Genomic DNA, 21,146 nt, shown 5'->3' on the forward strand with positions numbered 1-21,146 from the left:
TCTTACTGCCTGATTCTTATTTGTATTTAGGTCTGTCATGACATGTAAATTGCCTTTAATTGTTTACATCTACTTGCGGGTTTTTTTACATTAGCTAATGAGAAGGATATGTATATCCTGACAGTGAAAGGAAAATATATAACATATATGAGAATATATTTTCTGTATATATTATATATTTTCAGTGTGGGACACAGTGTCAGGTGACCCACACAGACAATGGTAACAGTGTCATGGAGGAGAGGGGTTGAAACACATACTGTACAAGCATGTTGAGGCTCATCAGCAATAAGCATCTTTTGTTGCAGTTTGGATATTCTGAGCCCAAGAAAGCAGGAAGTAGACATTTTAAAATTATTTTTCAGAAAATGTACAAAGATGAAGCAGAGAAGATGCTCTGTAACTATTCTGCTGTCCCAGACACTCCAGAGATGGAGAGGATAAAAAGTACTCAGAAAAACATCAGTTCAGTGAGTAATAGTGCTTCTCTTTTCACTTGCAACTTTTCAGATATTTTTCAGTTTAAATAGGCTCTCTTGTGCTGCAGCATGAACTAGGGAACTTATGAGTAAATGTCCTTTGAACCATTTGCATAATTTTCCTGGCAAAAGCTGTATCACTTATTTCTTTCGGTAAAAAAAATACCCCAGCTTTTCTAGGTGTGACACTGTTATTTTGAATTGCTAAACCACTTATACCACCTTGCCACCACAAGCCGAGTTATTTTTAAATGAAGATTTTTTTTCTTTTTCCATCAAGCCCCAGGAAGTACTTTATTTAAAAGGACAAAAAAAATCTAAGGCTTGTTACTATGCGTATAAGATTTTTCATCTGTTTCCTATCATATGTACAGAATATCAAGATTCGGGTATAAAATTAGAACAAATCAGGTTTCATAAATATATATGTCTAATGATTTTATGTTATACTGGATATATTTTTTTTTAATTTTATGCTAGATTTAAGTTTCAGTTTATCCCTAAATATAAATTACGAGCTTAGAATTCTAAAATTGCCCAGTTTGGGATGCATTCAGTTCCATTTCCTTTTTGGGCCCATTAATTCTGCTGTTTGTAATTCTGGCTTTGCTTGTAGTATAACAGAGAAGAGAGGAGGAGTAAATATAGCCTCCAGAACCAAAGCCTGTCCAGTTAGTGGCTGCTTTTTATGGCAGACTAAGTAATACTAATAAAGCCAATGATTTGAGAGAAAGGAATATAAGTTACATAAATATTTTAGTATTATCTGACACAGATGTTCTTTAACTTAGAGATATTTTCAGCTTCTCCAACCCTGCACAAGTACAAGGTCAATTAGTTTCTCTCAGAGGTGTTTACCTGCAGCTATCCCATATCACTGCAGCTTCACTAGGGGGTTAAAAGCCTGCGGGGAGAGGAGAGAAGAAAAGTCTCTGAGACTGCTCTAGGCAGTGGTCTCTCTTGTAATGTCTTCCAGCCGTTACCCGCTCCTTTTCTTCCTTCAGATGAGAGCAGCTGAAAGCTACACCTTTACAGGAGCTGTTGACAGGCCCACTGGCCCCAATTTTGTTTCTTGTAATCTGTTGCCTCTTGGTTTTGAATGGTGCTCTGCTGCATGGTGTGACGGTGATCAGCACCGTATCTCATGTCACTGGCATCCTAACATGCTGCGCCGAAACTTCATGTAACAGAGGGGGTCCAAGGTAGCATCTACTGATCTGCTTTCCTCCCTGCTCCAGTCTTTGATAGCTTTTGATTGAGTCCTCAAATAGGTCAGCGGGTCTGGCAGTACGGACTCACTAACAGTTAGATACCAGGCACATAATAACCTTCCACTATTTAATTAAGACTTGACAAGCTTCTGATGCATCTGAACCCTTTGCAGCCCTGTAGGCCAGTCTGAGCTTTCAGTGCTAAGGCTGACAATTATCCTCTTTGTTAGTGTACTAGATAATAGGAAATAAAAATATTTTGTCTTTGAGGTGATTTGTGTTTGCTTTATTTTGTGATCATCCTTTTTCTGTTTCTGAACTGAATCCTTCAAATGTAGGAAAGCAGTTTATAGCTGTGATTGAATTATTTTTTTCTTTCTCTACATTTTAATCTTTCAGCATTCTGTGCAATTTAGATTATAAAGGTAAGTTACTTCTTACTAAGTTAAGATATAGTTGGGAGCAGCCCCAATATAAAAAAATTAATGACTCCTAATAGGCTTCTGATTTTTGGATTTCGTCTTAAGTATCTTCCTGCCTTAAGGGACAAAGAAAGTAGCTAGCTCTGCAGATAAGTGCTGCTTTTAGCTCACTAGCTCATTTGGCAGATGATATACAATAGGATATTTACTGCACAGTCATCTCTCTCATAGAAAAATTCCTAGCTCCAACATTTTTTACCACTCCCTCTTTGGTAGAGAAGAAAAGTATATTTTAGTTCAGTCCACTATGTAAATCTTTCTACCTTGTACTGACATGTTGCTGCAGAAGAATTTTTGAGTTCATACTCATAAACTGTCTCTGTTTTCACATGGTAAAACAAAATTCTAAATTGTTAAAGGTTTTCTGAATATTTAAAAATGAGTTATGGACATAAATAATTCACTCTCCTCTAGAATATTTGGCAGTACTGGTCACACTAGGTTACAGGGTGTAGGAGAAATGCATCGAGAATGATGTTTTATTGTTTAAGGTTTATTGATAGGAAATAAAAAAAGTTAAATAAATCTTGGTTTAAGAAAGGCAGAAATACTAAATGGTAAAGATTTATTTTATGAACTCCAGGATCAGACTTGTTTCTACATTACCAGCCTGGAAATACTTACTGGAATGGCAACAGCTGTGACACCAAATACTGAAATTCAAATAAAACTCCTAAAGGAGTTTTACAGCGTGAACTGGTGCTCCATGGTTATTTAAATTATAGCCACATTTGGAATTTGTGGAGCAGTTATTTACTGTCTCTTTCGGTAACTGAATGATCGATTCTACTGATGCGCTTTGTGTTTTATCCTTCACTGAAACAATTGAAATAGAGAGGAGAATTATATAAACAGCATGTGTATCTTTTCAGAAGTGAACTTTGTTTTTAGATGCAGTCCTCAGCTTTCTGGCTTGAACCCAGAAACCAAAAATTGCAGGACTTGGATTGTAGCTCTGGCTGTTCTGGTTATTTTATCATGAATATGTCAATTTTCTAGTTTGCTGAATGAGAAATAATAATATCTGTTCACTTCTCAGAGTATTTTGAGATCTGAAGATTAAAAAAAAATTAAAATCTTGCATGTACATGCACGTTCAAATACATTGAAATGAGTGAGATTACTCAAGCGTAAAGTTGCATTTTTAAAAGTTTATAGACTATGATCTAAATTTTAACATTATTTCCAAAGTTAAAACTATCATTAGCAATGCTTACAAATGGTTGAGGTCAGTCTAAAGGATGATAATCGATTATCTGGTTTACAGTTGAAAACAAACAGAATGTTATTGTAGTTATTGATAATTGGTCTGATTTATGAAAAATTAAAGTATTTGCTTTCTTAGTAAGATTTATAGGCAGACCTATTTGGAACTTGGAAAATTGCTCAGCCCTTTTATGAGAACTTGTTCTTGCATTGCTAACAGTCTCGTAATTACTTTTTCTTTTGGGGAAATGAAGGTGTTTTATAAGAAGGAAGTAGGAGCTGGCACAGCTGTAAAAGAGACTCCAGAGATTGAAAGAGTAAAGAAAAATCAACAGAATATTAGTTCGGTAAGTGTTATTAACATTAATTATTCTTATGTGAGTAAATGGTGGTCAAATTTTTTTTCCACCCTGTTTACTAAAAATTCTGCGTTTTCGTATCACACAACTCTCCACTGGATTTTGGATATAGAGCTCCATTCTAATAGCGTTAGAGCTCCACTCTAGTGTAGTTCTTCTGTGTCCAAAGGTAGAGTTTCAAATTGAAGCATCATGAAAAACAGGAAAACCTTTGAACTAAGTATTTGAGGAAGGAGTTTTGTCTTTCAGGAGTGAGAAACATGAAATGTATTTCCCGATATGACAGACTGAACAGCAGTTGTAATTTGCAATTTAGAAAAATATCATATCGCAAAAAAGAAAATCTGTATAGTTCCTGTAGAGTCTGCATGTATTACATAGGGGTTGGTACAGTTTGCACTTCAAGAAGAGGAAAATTATGTCCAGGCTTGAGCTATGTGAAAAGGTGGAGGGTTTGTGCCTCTTTACATGCTGATGACAAGTTGGTCTGTGGATCTGATGAGACTGGTTCTGAATTGATGTTGTTTATCTATGGATGTCCAATGTCTTTGGCACTTTAATGGGCAAATAAAAATAAAATATCAAAATAAGAGTTTTCTACAAGTAGAACATGCTCTTCTAATAAATACATGGCAAAACTTGGAAAAAAGTGGAAAAGTGACTGCCAAGCAAGAAAACACTTGTAGCTGCATTGTTCACTGGTTTGGAATTTTTGGTGTGGAGTCCTCTGGGGCCATTTTTATGTTTGTGACATGACTTTTCTGATGATTAGATGCTTTTTAAAAAACAAAGTTTGAAAGTAACACATAGACATGACACTAGATTGTGTTTAAATATTAGTTGAAATCCAAATTAGGGACTCTGGACACGTATTCTACTAGAATTTCCTTGTTTACTGAGTAGTGTTAAATACTGCATTTCCCACCAAAATAAGGTCAGGTAGGGTATTTCCATAAAATTTTGAAAAACTCATATTTTCCTTGGAATTTTTCTTTGCTCCATCCATCACTTTTCATCTTGTCATTTTGAGTCACAGTGCAATTTGAAGACTCAGTGCGAGCTATCATGTGTCCTAAGTCCTGAAATAGTGTTTCTGGTTTGTTTTTTCCCCCCACCCTGTGCAATTATGTTTTTTGTTTTGTTTTTTTTTTTAAGCCAGATTTGTACTGGTGTTCTAGAAACAAAAACCTAATCTTCTGTTACCTATTTCATTTCCAGTTACCGCAGACATTTATTTCGAGAGTAGTCACACGCACGCGCTCACACACACATAGAAAGGCTTATTAGGACTAGTCTTACTCTAATGCTTTTTCTCAATACCTTTCAAAGTGAAATGGAAAAATAGTGTACAGTGCTTTTGGTGTTTTAGAATCCTAAACAGTGGTGAAGAGGGAAAAATGAAAGGTGGATCAGTATGCTAGTAAACACACTTGAACAAAAGCATATCACAAGAAACACAAAATGCATTAGTGTTTAGTGGTATGATGTAAGTAGCATGGCCTTTACCTTGCTAGTCTGTGTGTAGAGTTAGTATTTTACAAAAAATATTTTATTACATGTAGTGTAGTTGAGATTACTTAAGTCTTGTATAATATTTATTAAAAGTGCAGAATGCCAAATTTAAAGGCAATGTGCAAGAAAGTTTTAAATTATGTGTCAGTAAGAGGGAAATTATATTGTGTAATTTCCAGGAGTCCCAAAGGAAGGGTGAATTACACCAATTTTGACTCCATTAGATTTAAACATTTTACACATATCTTTGAATTTAGCCGGAAGGACTTAGGACAGCTTTAAAACTATTTGCTGAGCTAAATGAAACTATGGGATGTGAAGCACATCTGCAGTGCAAAAAAGTCCAGAACACCAAACCAAAATAACACTCACTGTACAACCAAACCATGCAAAAAAGTCCATTGCATCATGTTCTGAAAGTGATCAGATTCTTCCAGATGATGTATATTGGAGACAAAGATCAGAACGGTCTGTTTTGAAATCCTAAAAAACAAGGTGGTGACAGCCAAAAGGGTTGAGCTCATCTCACCTGTTGTGATGATTGGTTTGGAAGAAGCAGCCTCCTAAATAGTTGGAGTCCAAATCTCACAGAACTTTTAAAAGCAAACATCAGACCCATGGACTGTAACTAGATCTGAACTGAGAAGCTACAAATAACTGAGGATTTTTTAAAAACTTGTTTATATTGAGGGACAGGCAGGGCTGGACACAGCACTGGGAAGAAGGCTTTTGGGGGAAGATTGTAATTTTGTTTTTGTTTGTGTGAAATCCATGAGGAAACCCCTGTGATATGTCAGTCAACACCACAAAGCTGGGGTCTGATTAAAACTCAAGCAACAGACATTTTGAAGCATTTTAAGGACTAGTAGCACTGCCAATTCTTAAGCTTACCTAATAGTCTCCATTAAAAGACCCTTTTTTCCAGTGGTTTAGTACTTCTGCCAGTCCTAAACTGTCTGGATTGAAATTTTCCATTCCGGGTCTGTACTTTGGGCTGGTTTGGTTTTATTTATTTATTTATGAATTTCAGCCAAAGCAGCTTCCAAGTATGAGCTTAGAGAAAAACAAGTTGTTTTGTCTGTATTAAAAAATTTGGCACTCTCCAGAAGTACCAAGTCTTGGAGAAGAGATTTGAAAATTATCTACTAAGTGACATTTGGTACAGTGGATTTGGGAAAAAAGAGGCCGGGGTGAGGAACTGAAGTGTAGAAGGGCTTGGTGGACAGGCCAAATGTGGGGAAATGTGGGCAGAGTGATGTGCTCCTGTGCATAGGTGCTTCCTTCCAGAAGAGCTGAAACAGGGTCATTTAGAGTCATCACTCCCTCGCTGTGAGTGTGTATCTGAGGTACCCTTGGTCAAATATTTTCTCTTTCTTTAACGATGGTGTCCCCAGAGGTAACAAACTACGATTGTTCTCATGGGTTTGTGCAGTCAATCTAACCAAACCACAAGGGGCTTAAGATGAAGGCACATGAAGGAATGTACATTTGTAGTTTTTTAAATCATGAGAAATTGCCTCCCCAAGAGGTACCTTTAGGGAGTATTATTAAGGTCACTAGGTAAATACTCAAAAGCAAGAACCTGAATTCAAGTCCCTGTGTCTAGACCTGATGATCCATTGCCAAAGTATATGATTTTGTACTTTGCCACGGAGGCGGACCTGCTCTGGTTTTCCATTTTGCAAACTACAGTTCAATGGGAATTCTCATTTGAATGCAGGTGCTGTACAATCCTATGTTTTTTAAAATTATGTAGCCAGATTAGCTGTTACTTGTCTGTGCTCTCTAGTAAAAATAGTACTTTTCCTTGTCACAATTCCCTTTTTCCTCATTTCACAGCAAAATTAGTGAATTAATGTGTGTGAAAAACTGAGATGCTGTAGTGAGGAGCAACATAGAAAAGTTCCTGAAGAAATCAGTAATTCTGTCACCAAAGCAGGACCTTAGAGCAGTTAAAGAAGAAAAAAAAATCAGTCATGGTCCGCATGCACACTACTCACTTAGTAAGGGTCGTTGATTATGTGTAATGAATGAGGCAGAATTCTCCTGAGAAAAACAGCTTTTGGTAATAGATAAAGAAGATTATAAAGACTTAAAGAGAAAAAGAATGTAGTAGTGTAAAATATACTAAAAGCTGTATATGGAGCATATTTGTAAAAGGGGCAAAACTAAGGTTACATTTAATTGTGTCATTTTCTGATTTTTGAGTCCTTGATTTTGCAGCCTTGAAATGTATTTAACAGAAGTTTTGTATGCCACATTAATATAAAACTGTAAAAATTGATTCATTATGCTGTTCTTAAAGTACTTTTCCTTCCTTGAGTCTTGCTAATGAAAAATGTTTCCAACTATTACGTATCACCGCACACACAATTTTGAATGTTTTTGTGAATTTTGCTGTTTTATTACCATTGTAAAGAAAAAGAAAGCATGCCATATCACTGTAAAGGATGGCACAGTCTACAAGTATTGTTTATTTTACCATGTCATGAGAGATTTGAAGCTGAATGTGCTGAATACTGGACAGGTATTTAGTTACAGACAGTAAGGCAAAGACAATGCACAGATTTGTCCAAGATGACACTTTGGATAGCATATGGAAAAACAGAAAATATGATGACTTTCTTTTTAGTACCACATCCACTTAATGTTACAATTCTTTCTCATTAAATTGAATTCCAGTTTTGTACATAGGTGTATAATTCAAGAAATTCTAGTTCTGTGCATCTTTGAAATTATGGAGTCTACCATATCCAAACATACTGCTGTTTAGAAGAGATTAAATGTGGCAAAAGCAACAGTAAGTATCTGACAGCATCTTCAAAGGCATCATCCATCCAAACATCTGCATTCTCCCTGATGTGTCTGTGTGTGTTTTTAGAGAACTTGAAAGAGACTATGAAGTCATCCACCCTTTTAAGAACACATCTGTGAAATGTTTGGTTTCTGAAATGGACTGGTAGACTCTGTTGCAAGATAATAGCAAGACCAAGTCATTGTCAGAGTGATGCAGATCTCCAAGTAGTATATGCAGCATCCCAATCATCATGAAGATAGCCACAATCCCATGTGATGTATATTCCCACTGTAAGAGTTTTAGGATACTAGGCTTGTTACATGCACTCTCTGATGTGTTGTATCAAACAAGATGCATTGGAGACCCTAGCAGCCTGTTTCAGAAGTTATATGTAACTGTTCCTTTTCAGGTCAATAGTGTTGATAGGTGTGGTCTAGCTGTGCAGTATGTGTAAGGGAGAGATTACAAAATGTTTGTTGTGTTTTAGTGCTTGTCTGTATCTTCTTTAAATTGCTAATATTTTGTAATATTTATTGTGCAGATTAAATACAAGGAAGAAATTCAACATGCAACAACTATTTCTGATCCACCTGAACTAAGGAGAGTTAAGGAAAACCAGAAGAATATTAGCAATGTGTGCCCCGTTTTCATTGCTTGCACACTTCTCTCTGCTGTGTTAAATGTGTTTGTGCCTCAGTGAATATGTCTGTGGTGTTTGTGCTAATTCCTGTTTGTCCACAAAGACTAATTTAATCAATTAATGGTAAAATGATAACTCCTTAGCCTTGCACTTTGATTAACATCAATGAGAGTGAAGTATTCCTGTTGAAGTATCAATTGTCTGTGTCTGAAATAGAAGAACTGCAAGAGGGTGAGTACTAAGTATCATGTGGAAAGATGTGGGTGTTTATTAAGGAATGGCATTTTCCATCCAAATGCAGTATGCTCGTTAATGATGTCTAACCCGCTGTTGTATTTCTGTTACTCGGAAGTCTCTGTGTAATATCTTCTGCCATGTTTGCTAGGTTCAGTACAAAGAACAGCTCTGCAAAGCTACACCTGTGAGTGTCACCCCTGAGATCGAAAGAGTCAAGAGGAATCAAGAGAATGTCAGCATGGGAAGTCGCTCTCATTTAATCCTTTGTATAATTTTTGGGTGCAGAGGATGAGTACAAAGTTCTGCCTCCAGAAGCTGTGCCTTTTCTTTAGTTAGGTGTGGGCTCAGTAATGGAATTACTTGAAAACCCTCTTTTAGGAAGCAATTGTGAAAAGGCGTTGCTTGGTTTGGGAAATGGCATGTGAAGCATCACATATTCGATTAAAGAAACGTCTGTGATGTTTTGAAATGGTTATTCTCTGTGTTGGATATTTGCAGGAAATCTTGACAGATTTTTTTTTTTAACAGAATATCCTTTTCCAGCTTTTTTTTTCTTTGCTTTGTGAAAATTTGGCTACAGTTGTACTCAAACTCCAGCTCTCTTACCTGTCTCTTTCTGGTTCCTCAGTAGCCTTCCCATCAGAGTTTAGTATTTAATGGCTGACATAACCATTAGAAAGTCATACTGTTTGCAGGAGCGCAGGGAAGAAGACAAGGACTTTTGGAGCATGCTGCTGCCTTCCTGCATTGTTGAAGTTGTACCCCGTTAATGAGTCTTTGAGAGACCAGCCATTCTCCTCACTGGGAACCTCCGTCAACAGCCCTATTTCATGGGGCTACAAATAGCTACGGTGTTTCCCTGGGGTGTTTTCCGCCACGTTCCCCAAACTAATTTAGAGTTACAGTTTTCAAGAATACTGTCCCTCTAACTTAAGTGTATGCTATTTATTCCTGGATTTATGTTGATAAATCTAGCTCTCCTAAAATGCACACTGTTCAAACAAACCTGTTTTCCCAAGTGATTCAAGCCAGTCTGTGTAGGTGTTCTACTCATGTCATTGTTTACCTTTCACCAATTTTTGTGTTGTGCAAATTTCATTGGAAAGTTTAAATTCTCTTTCAGGTCACTGGAATAGCTTTGGTGAAGATTCTTTAACTTCAGACATTTCTAGAAACATCAAGTCTTGAATAATCATTTTACCTTTACAAATGTCAGTTTGCAGGTTTAATCCATTTGATAGCTTACCATCATTTTTATAAGACGTTAATTTTTCAATTGGGATATGTTGATGTGGACAGACCAAAACTGTGTTGTGTGGGGATACAATTGCTTGAACAATATGTACGTTACTGCCGCAGTGCACTGCAGAATTATGAGCATAATTTATCAGCACAGTTATTCTTATAACACAAAACCAAGAGCTTATTTAAAAAAAAAAAAAAAGGTTTGTATGGAAACATTTGTTTTACATAGAACTATATGGATTGGCATAAATCATGCAAGAATCTCTCATTATTTACTAAATGTTTACCATATCTGACTTCCCAGTATTTGGGGCCAGGGTTAACATTAGACTGATTGGTCTGTCAATGCCACATCCTATCCTTTATCCGCTTTAGATACTGATCCTGCCTTGAGCGTGCATTTAGTTTAATGCATCATTGCTACAAGTGTATTTTGTTAAAAAGTGATAGAGGGGATATTCCCACAGTACATTTAAATAAACACATGGTGAAATTTAGGCAGTTGTCTGATGTATTGCACTCACTGTGTTTAATCACCTTTGAAGATACAGAGTATAAAAGAACATGGATGGTATCCTTATGCAATCTCTGTGTCCAAATATACATTTACAGTGGGCATTGCTGAAATTCAGTTTTTCATGTGCTCTGCTTGACTTTACTGCATTATTTGTAGCTTACCCCATTCCAAATATAAGATATTTCTCTATACAGCCAAGGACCAGTGTGGTAAATGTCAAGATGTTGTATGCATATGTGTGTATATATCCACACAAATGCATTAATAAGAAGATTATACAGAAAGAATTCAAGGTTATGCTTCAAAAATCAAGTTTTGTAAGCTTTAATAAACTTCAAATGCATTTTAACTTTTCAGTTGTTTCCTGGATGACCTTTTAAATCATACATTTTAATGTAAAACAATGTGATATTGCTTTAGCTGAAATAGTATGTACCATTTTATTCTGTTAAATAATAGGTTCACTACAGAGAGCAGCCTGGCAAAGCTACTGCTGTGAGTGTCACTCCTGAGATAGAGAGAGTCAAGAAGAATCAAGACAATATCAGCTCGGCAAGTTGTTTGAATCTTTTTGTCATTCAGATTTTCAGTCATTGTAGGAATATAACAAGGATTTGCTTTTCCATTTAGATTTGATGTGTCAAATGAATCCAGCTGCATCATCCACTGAATGGATTTTTTTTTTTTTTTTTATTCTTTGAGTACATGCACTGCACATATGGGCAACAAAAATATTCAGACTTGCCTGATTATTCTTGCAAAAAAAGTAAGTGATTGTGTTGGCGCCAGTATTTTCCAAGGAGAGAGTCAGTAGAGAGTCAGTCATTCTTTCAAGTATCTTCATCTCTTGTTACCAAGTTTTACTTGCTAGATTGCAGGAGTAAGTTGCAGTAAAGAACAAAGGAAATGAGAATTTAACTTTAGTGCAAATTTCATTTTTTTAATGATTCAAAGCATGGAAGCATATAGTCATCCATTCTACTCTGCGACATGCCACCTATGTTAGAGCTGAGTAGTCCTAAATAGATCCTATTACTAAACACTAAAGAGTAAAATACTATATTTTTCTTGGCTTTTATGATAATACTTTTTTTTTTTTTTAATTGCCGCTACAGTGGTGTAAGAAGCAGCAGGCAGTTCCAATAAGGAGCAAGGAAGTCAAAACAGCATGGTGAAGTAAAGGACCAGACTAATTACATTACAGTCTGTGTCCTCAACACTGCAACAACATCGGTGGCAAAGCCCCTGCAGATGGTAAATAGAACAGGTTTCATGCAGAGCCACTGTTTCAAGGTGGCAGAAGAGAATTAATAGTAGTGAACAGTTTAGAACTGAATGTAGGAGTGAAAAGTAAAGTAGGTTGGATTTGTCAGAGGATTTGTCTAAGGACAAAAGAACAGAATCTGACCTTGTAACTAAATATGTCTTAAGTACATTCTTAAAATGCTCATGCATATTTACCAAAGTCAATTAGTTTTGAGGAGCACAGTTAAAAACAAGAGGAAAACTTCCCAACAATTCTAGGCTTTAAACAATTTTTTTATTTCTGAAAATTAAGCTTCTTTTTCCAAGTGAATCCTTCACTTTGTTTCTCAAGATTTACAAGGATAAATACTCCTTTATGTTAATCAGCAGTAGATGAAAACCAAACTATGTTGGCTGTAATTATTCTGTCCAGAAAACAGCTTATATTCAAAAGCATATGTAGCTGAATATATTTGCTAAGAAATTTATTGTTTAATTTAGAAGGGTTTGAAGACTATGCGATGCCATATATTTCTGTTTCTCTGTACATTACTTCAAACTTATCTATGAAACAGACACCAACACTCATATTTTCATAGGTATGTTGTGCTTAGCTAATATGTAATTTTAAGGAGGGTTAGACAATTTGGTTTCTCACATCACAAATGCATGTTGAAATAGATTTGTACAACTGATTTGAGAGGTAATACTTTGAGTCTGGAACTATAGGTAAATCTAAAATATTTACTAACAGTCAGTACACAGGTTACAATGCAATGTAGGAGCTAAGAGAGTCCATTAGTAGAAGAATTCAACCAGCCAGAAGACACTGAGAGTACTCACTCTAGAACCAACAAGTAGGACCAACTACTTTTACTGTTTTAGAATTTTGAGTGTGTGGGGTTTTTTGCCTTTTTTTTTTTAAACAGATAATTAACCTTGCATCTTTACAAGTCTGTAAAATGCCACAAAAGAAGCTAATTAGGAGAAATGTGACATAGGAGGTTCTATACTTACTGATGCACAAAACACAGAGCTCAAATGTTCTTTTTGAAAACAGCATATTCAGATTTGTCCCAGACATGTTGCTTTTGTGCTGCTAGCAAAGACTAGCTACAGAACAGGAGTAAGAAGGCTGCCAAAGGACTAATCTGCTTGTAAGAATTGAATTCCCTGGGGACCCAGGGGTTCTCAGCTAATCCCAACCTGGAAGCAGACTGAGGACAGAATCTGGGTCTGTCTGGGTAATAAGAAGGTAGCTTATCATCAGCCATACAAATATGTTTTAAAGATGTCCAAGTCACAGTGGTGGTTTCTTATTATTTAACTTATTTTTCAGTTGATAAATGAATTATTTCACTTATGTCATTTAAACAGTCAAGAGTTTCAGCTTTCAGGTAAATACTATTTTTTTGAGTAAGTGATTGATGGAATAAACGCGTCCTTTGGCCTTACCAATATACTAACTCACCTATATCCTCCCTCTGAAATAGGTTACTAGAAAATGAGTGTAAAGAAAGAAACAAAAACATTGGGCATTGTGGTTTGGAAAGGATACCATTGCATGGTGTGATTCTCACCATCCTTTCTACTGTAAACAAAAACTTCATGTGTGCTGTTGTTGCTGTTTTGCAGGTCAAGTACAGCAGTGATCAGAGGCAGATGAAAGGTAGACGTAGTGTGCTTCTAGACACACCTGAGCTAAGGCATGTCAAAGAAACACAAAACAACATCTCAATGGTAGGGTACTTTCTTCCTATAACTAGAGTATACTAAGGAATGGCACTTGACTTCCACTGGATTTTGCCTTCCATTAATATAGGTAACTAATGGAACTCTCTGCTCAAGTATGGAAGGAATATTTTTCTTCTGATGGCTGTTGAGGGAGTGTTTGCTAACTGCATATGACTGTAATGAACATTTTCAAAATACTAATAAACAGTTTTCTAACAGTTAAATGTTTGTTCTTTTGTTTGTTTTATTTTCTTTAAAAAAGTACACACCTCATTTGAGCATCACACAGTTTGACTGGATTAGGTGACACACTTCACCTTGTGCCTGTGCACGTTCCTGGTTTCTGCGTGACTTTTGTTCTTGGAATGAGTTGTTTTGTGTGCATTTGCTTGGGTGAGAATGTCTGTCAATTTAATTCTTTGATGATTAAGACTATTAAAAAAGTAAATATGCATAATCAAGGGTACTACCTTTATAACTCTTACTAATTCTGGTTTTGTTCCAACACTTCGTTATGTAACACTTTCTACCCTAATGTCCTTGTTTTTAATTTCTTTTTTTTTTTGAAAGCAGGCTGCTTAGAATAACTGCAATTCTTTCTAAAAACCTATGTTTAAAGCCATATGATAAAACAAAAGAGCAAAAGAGTACCTTTTGTATGAAATTGTGCGTATAATCAGAATTCTCTGTGAATGAAAATACTTGAGTTCTTTAGAACTATTACTGCTGGAACATTTTTTAGTGATAGATGTAGTTGTCTACATCAGTAGAGAGCTACCCTATCTTAGAGAAGGGAATGGACCAGATGACCTCCTGAGGGCTTTTCCTGTCCTGTGTGACTGTAAGATGATCCTTTGTTGCTTGAGTTGATGCCTAATTCAGTGGCAAAATTATATTAAAATATCAGGAAATCAAGTTAGGGAGATGGAGAAGACTTGGCCGGCCATCTAGCCTATCTCATGTGTGTGACAATTCTATTATGGTACAAAACCCAAAGAATATAAGTGCCTCATGAAACAAACATGTATGCATTCCTGCATAGAATAACCATTTGCTGTCAATTGCAGCTTGGGGAAAAACATAATTCTTCTTGTTTTCCTAGGTAAAATACCATGAAGATTTTGAGAAGACAAAGGGCAGAGGCTTCACCCCAGTGGTAGATGATCCTGTAACAGAGCGTGTGCGGAAAAACACCCAAATTGTGAGTGATGCAGCATATAAAGGTGTGCATCCACATATCGTTGAAATGGATAGAAGACCTGGGATAATTGTTGGTAAGTTGTTGCTGTTGAAAGCACAGTTGGGAAGATGAAAGCCTCTGCTTGTGTTCTCCATTATAACCAAGAAAAAGTACTCCCAGATTTCATTTTCACTCTTTTCTCAGCATGAAACTTGTGTTGAACTACTGGTTCAAGGCCAGCTTCTAGCGAAGTAATAAAGGGAATGAATGGGAGATGTATTATCATTTGTTCTATAATTTTTTTTTTGAAATATGGATAGTCATCGCTATTACTTTGTTTGAATTTTGACTCTTCAAGAAAGGCCAAAATATCTGCAATAATCTTCATTTTGCACAGAAGAGAGATGATTAAAGCTGTGATTCTCCAAGATTTCAATGTTTAAATGTTGCAGACCAGTTTGAGATTTCCCCTTCCGTCAGTCAGCAATTTCTCCAGAGGTGCACATACTCCATTTACCTCTTGTTTTAGAATTTCACACAGCTTTCAAAATATCTCAAGCTGTAATTCAATAACTCTTTAGATCTCTGGTAAGCCAAACACCAGTGTTCAGAAGTGATGTTCTAAAAGATGGTCCAAGATAAGACCAGGTGTTCAGGGGGTAGAATACAGATTGGTTTTGTATGTAGAGACAGAGTATTGCATTAAGATGTCATTTGGGGTATTCATAATAAACACATTTGAAATCTCTTCCAAGTTAGCAAGTCTGCTATGACAAAGGAAATGGTAACATGACATTTTTATTTTTTTCTCCTTTCTTTTTCTTTTGGTGTGTCCTTCTTCTGTTTTTCTGGGCTTTACAACAGTGTAGACCCCAGAGGGTCTACATATAGAATAACATGCTGAGATAGCACTCTAAAATCCTTCATACATAATAATAATAATAGCAAGGGTTGACTTTAAGTCTACCTCTCAAAAATCAGAGAAATTGCAGGTCAAATGGACTAATAGGTGGGTCATATAGTCCATCCTCCTGCCTAAAGCAAGGTTAACTATATCTATATCATTCCTGGCAGATGCTTCTACAGTCTTTTCCTTAAAGTCTCCAAATGAGTCTCCACCGCATAAAGAAGTGTATTTCTTTCCTTTTTTATAGCCACCTTTTACATGTCTGTCACTACAGCCTTATGTCAGAAGGGATTTCTCAAAAATGTTTAGAGAGTTCTGCCTGGGGAAGGTACTGATGCTTTTAAGACCGTGCAAGTCTCAGAGGGTCACACATTCTGGATCTAGGGCAACAACTTGTTCAGAAAATCGTTGTGTGTAGAGACCCAAGCACTTGAACTTACTTCCGTAGCTAGAAGTGGTCCAGCCAAAGAGAGAGAGAAAACCTCCTGCAAAATTGCAGTTTAATAAACAGTTTGCAATATGCTGTTTAGTGCGCACTTCAAACCTCCTACTCTGTACTGCATTGCACGTGTGCTGTAGCCCTATGTAAGAATCATGTGTGCATTCCTGTGTTCAGTAACTGAAGGCTTGCTAGCACAAACAGATTATGATTAAGAACATCCCTGAGATAATTTCTTGAGCTCTAAGTAACTGAAATATTAGTACTGTTTGTCACCTTAAAATACTCCAGTGTCAAAACACACAGAAATTCTTAACTCCCCATGCCCGCCAAACAGCAAAAATAGTGCAACTATTTAAAGGAAAGAGGCCATGACAAACCTGTGAGCCTAATATCCAGTGATATTTCAGCTAATGGTTTTTCAGAATGAACTGCAATTATAATATCTGCTTGTTGAAAAAGCAGCAGTGAGCTCTCTGCTCATGGAATGTCCTTGGCAGCTAGAAAAAAAAATCGCAGACTGAAAAAAACAACTATGACTCTCTTGAGTTTATTCCTAGCTGATAATTGTTCAGCCAGTTAGGAAAATTACCTCTGTGTTAGAGTCCATCTGGTTGGTTTTTAAAGTATTATCGGTGAAGCTGTTACAACTTTTTCAAATGCCCGATTGTTAAAATTAATGCCTCTGCTTTGGAAAACAGGCACTAGTTTTAACCATGCTAAAGCCATTCTAGACCCATCAAGATAAATTAACCTAACTGAGCTTTGGATCTGTGACTACAGAGGCTCCATGATTCTCATGCGAGTATAAGGATATTTTAAATTGGCAAAAGTTACCAGGAAGTTAAAATTGATTGATGCTATAATTTGCCAAGATTCTGATTTGATGTATGTTATTTCAGATTGCAGAGCTGGATAAAATCAATACAAATCAATGGCTGCTGCCCTGATGCTGCCATGAAGCTGTACTTACTATGTTTTTACTTTCTAAGGCATGATCAAACAGGAAAAGTTTGGCATTCACCAGTTCCCCCACCCCTCTCATGCCTGTCAGTACTTTGTGTAGTTGCATAATTTATCACCATTAGGACTAACACATAGTTCATCAAAAGGTTTTGCATTGGCTTTTATTTGTCTTGTCAAGAGGGAGTTAGCACTATGCCTCACCTTATGGGAGTTGCAGTAGATAACACATAATGTACATACATTGAATGTATTCTAAAGCCATGGGATTTATTTTTATTAGCTCTGTCTGTTCTTTCCATTGCCTCTAGGCTATTAATCATTTGAAACATGACATATTTGGGGTCCCCACAGTCCTACTTTACCTACCAAACCATTAATTTAACTTGGTACCACTCAAACCAGCAAAAGGACCAAGTTGGGAAGACAATTATTTTTCCCACTTCCAATGCATTGAGTAAATCTTGCAGACAGATTTGCCCAAGAAGCAAACCACTAGTCAAAAGGTGTGATCTGTACTTTACATCAAGATTATTTTAAACTGGTTTGGAGAGATTAAATGATTATTATATTTTTAGACATAGCGGATATGAATTGTATATATTAGATTGATGTGAGTATATCAAGAATTTACACTGTAGCTGCTTCTGGATTTGTTACAAGACTCCTCTTGACTTGTACAACACCGTAATTATTTGTTAAATGTTTATTAAAATATGGTTGAATCTGTATTCACTTTTCTGCTGTGGTTATAACTTAAACTCGGATATGAAATTAATTATTTCTTATGGACTCTTTTTTCTTTTAATATCCAGTTCAGACATGTGAATTCAAGAGATATTAATAACTTGTATGAATTAAAGCTGAAGATCTTATGATTACTACTGTTATTGAATCCATTCATTGAATTCCAAAAATGCTTTTCAATAGTGGGGTAGTGGATCAACAGTAAGTCTGTGTCCCAGGAAACTTAGATATTTGGAAGACAAGGGGAATTACTAGTTAAGATCAAGAGTGGGCTTCATTTTACCCAACTGTAGATGTCTACAATGTAGATATCTACAGCTGAATTTGTCACCCTAGCCCATTTTTTGTATTAATTAAGAAAGATGGATTCTTTTGAGTTTATATGAATTGAGCAACTTGTAGAAATTTATGTTGGATAAGATGAACTATGCCCCTGGTTCTGCTTATTAGACTGACTTGATCTCTACTGTATGCAAAGGAGGGCCTCTAGTGCCTCTGTCGGCTGTAGAGATGTATACTGCCAACTGTCAGCTATAGGGATATATACTGCAGCATCTCCATGAAGTAAGGATGCTGTTGGTGGACTGGGGAAATAATCTTGTAGCTCTGATGATTTTGGTTCTTCTAGTGGAAAAGAGCTCTGGTATGTGGTATTTAACTTGTTTCCATTTATTTAGACTTAAGAAAATACTATGGTCATATTTAGAAAAGGAAAACAAAAATTGGGAGAAAAAGTCTCCTTAAAATAATGTCAACGCTTAAAATGAATGCACTAAGTTCTTTTAAGCAGGAAATTAATACTTTCCAGTCCTTTCAGGTGAATATCTAGATCTTTTGGTTAATTTCTGGATGAAGGAAATTGGTTGCTGATTGTTAAAACTCATTCCTTTCATGCTTTTACTTCCTTTTTTGTTTGTCTGTCTTACAATTTCTGTGCTTTGGGAAAAGATCTTAAAGTTTGGCGCACAGATCCTGGCTCCATCTTCGACATTGATCCTCTGGAGGACAATATTCAGTCTAGGAGTCTGCATATGCTTTCTGGTATTGCTTATATCCTGACTTTTCCCCAATTCAGCTTTTTATGTTTATGAAACTAAGTTGATAGAGTAAATTTTCAGGTCAGCGTGCCAGCCATATGTTTTAGAAGTATGTTTTCATATATATATATAACTGTAGTATTTTGAAAGCAGTGTTTTATAGGAACTTCAGCTGTAATCACATGTGCAGATAAGAAATAGTGAAATAAATCTTATCCTAAACAACAGTTATTCATACCACTTAGAAGTAGTCACTTAAAAATGATTGACCTACTTTGTCCTTACTATAAGTAGAATTTTCAAATAGCTGGACCTTACTAAAATTTTAGATAGAGAAGGTGGCCCTATTTATGAAATTGATTTCTTTTCTATGCACATTTTGCTTATATGGAACATGATATTATGCCTTGTGCTATTGTTTGCAGCTCCAAGGTGTTCATAATTTAAGGGTAGATCGAAAAGGAGAGAAGGTAATGTAATAATAGGCAGCAATGTTTTGGTTCTACAAGTTTTTGTTTTTTTTCCCCCTAGAAGTGTTTATTTTGAATATTTAATTTTGCACATGTATTTTCTTTGCTACTAATAGTGGAACTTTAAATATTCTTTTAATGTCATAGAACAGTATTTCCACATGCGCTTGTATGCATGCTGGGATAAAGGAACAATTTGATTTTCCACTGGAAATTTTCATATGCTTCATCTTCATCCCTTTTTTTCCAGTACGTCAATCCTACCTTCCATTTCTGCTATTCTTTTAAAGCAGAGAACAAGCTTAGTTGTACCTGATTTTGAAGCAACCTTTTGAACTAATGGTGTTCAAAATGGATACAAAATTGTGAACAATTCACTTTTCTCTGATTTTAATGCCACCAGTGTATGAATATCAATGTTAGCAGTGTTGGGGTTTTTGTTGTTGCTTGTCTTTGCATTTCTGTCATCTATTTACTGTGACATTCTTTCTTTCTACCTTTGTAGAAAGAGCAAGCCGTTACAGTAAGCAGTATTTACATTCTACCAGTTTGGGAGATTATAAATCAGATGGCTCTGACACGAACCCTACCTTTTCTTACTGCAGTGAGATAACAAGGCCATCTGACGAAGGAGGTACCCCTTATTCCCACCTTTTTCACTAATGACACTTATCACAGTGTGTTGAGACCTCACAGGCCTGTATTAACTCCATATCCTTGTGTAGTCACAAATCATTAGAAACTATGTAAGCTATTGCCTGATTGATTAAGGAAGCAAACCAAATCTCAAGACTGTACAGTTTCTTGCATGCCATATTGCTTTATCATGTATTCTCTTTCATCATTTTGGTAACGCTGTCAGTCCGAAAGCCCTGCTAACTCCCATTTGCAGTGCTTAAGAGAAGGTGTGTTGTGTTTTTGCAAAACGTACATGAATCTGTTTTTTTTTTCTCTTGAAAGACACAATGTAACTGAAAAAAATACACCTCTGAACCGGAAAAAAAAAATATCTTGTGCTTTTCAGTGGGTAAATCAAGCATATAATAGTATTTTAGTGACCGAAGTACTTTGTCCTGTATTAAACTATGCAGGTGCTTGTGGCTCTCTGTTGTCATACTAAAAAAAAAAAAAATGTATCAACTGGCAACTTTGTCACATATGAAAGTTTTCTTATACTCTCAGCAGTTTGGGAATCAGGGTTAATATTCAGTTGAGAAGCTTATATAGTCTGATGTTTTTTAACGTGGATTAATATTAGAATACTTTGACGAACCTGGGTTCCCAGGTACAAAACCACATCTTGCATCTGTTTGATGCCATAGATTAGAACAAAATTTATGAAAGTGATGAATAAGGGTCTAGTCATCCTAGTGGTATTACAGTGTGTACTAGACTTGACTGGTGAATTGTAAATATTCAGAAACATTGCATTCTAAATACATATTTTAAAAAAATAGTGATTTCTACTTCTCAGTTGTGAAAGAAGGTGCATTGAAAAGGTTATCCAAAAGGTTACTAATTTTTTTTTAAGAAGGTGTTAAAGATATTGCTACCATTCAGTTGCCTGGCATCCTTGAAATACCCATGCTTTTAAGATCTTAAGGCATCTTAATTGTAGACTGCGCCTGTTTATGTTCTCCCACTCACCAGAGTACTATGTTATTAGAGTGGCTAGTGTTTAGGGAGTCTACATTGTGTTAGGTGCCATCCAAATACATACAAGCAGCTCTGATTAAGAA

At 36.1% G+C, this 21,146-nt stretch overlaps 1 protein-coding gene across 1 annotated transcript in view; it reads left to right on the forward strand.

Annotated features, from left to right (window-relative positions):
- NEBL (nebulette) overlaps positions 1-21,146 on the forward strand; it is a 99,664-nt gene that overhangs the window by 44,234 nt on the left and 34,284 nt on the right. Inside the window, 9 exon segments of the mRNA XM_019470993.1 lie at positions 366-470; positions 3,633-3,725; positions 8,588-8,680; positions 9,072-9,163; positions 11,144-11,237; positions 13,566-13,670; positions 14,767-14,938; positions 18,849-18,941; positions 19,913-20,041. Of these exon segments, the coding sequence (XP_019326538.1) occupies positions 366-470; positions 3,633-3,725; positions 8,588-8,680; positions 9,072-9,163; positions 11,144-11,237; positions 13,566-13,670; positions 14,767-14,938; positions 18,849-18,941; positions 19,913-20,041 (976 nt within the window).

This window comes from Aptenodytes forsteri, unplaced genomic scaffold (genome assembly GCF_000699145.1).
Source record: "Aptenodytes forsteri isolate BGI_AS27 unplaced genomic scaffold, ASM69914v1 Scaffold336, whole genome shotgun sequence".
In the NCBI taxonomy this organism is placed as follows: domain Eukaryota; kingdom Metazoa; phylum Chordata; class Aves; order Sphenisciformes; family Spheniscidae; genus Aptenodytes; species Aptenodytes forsteri.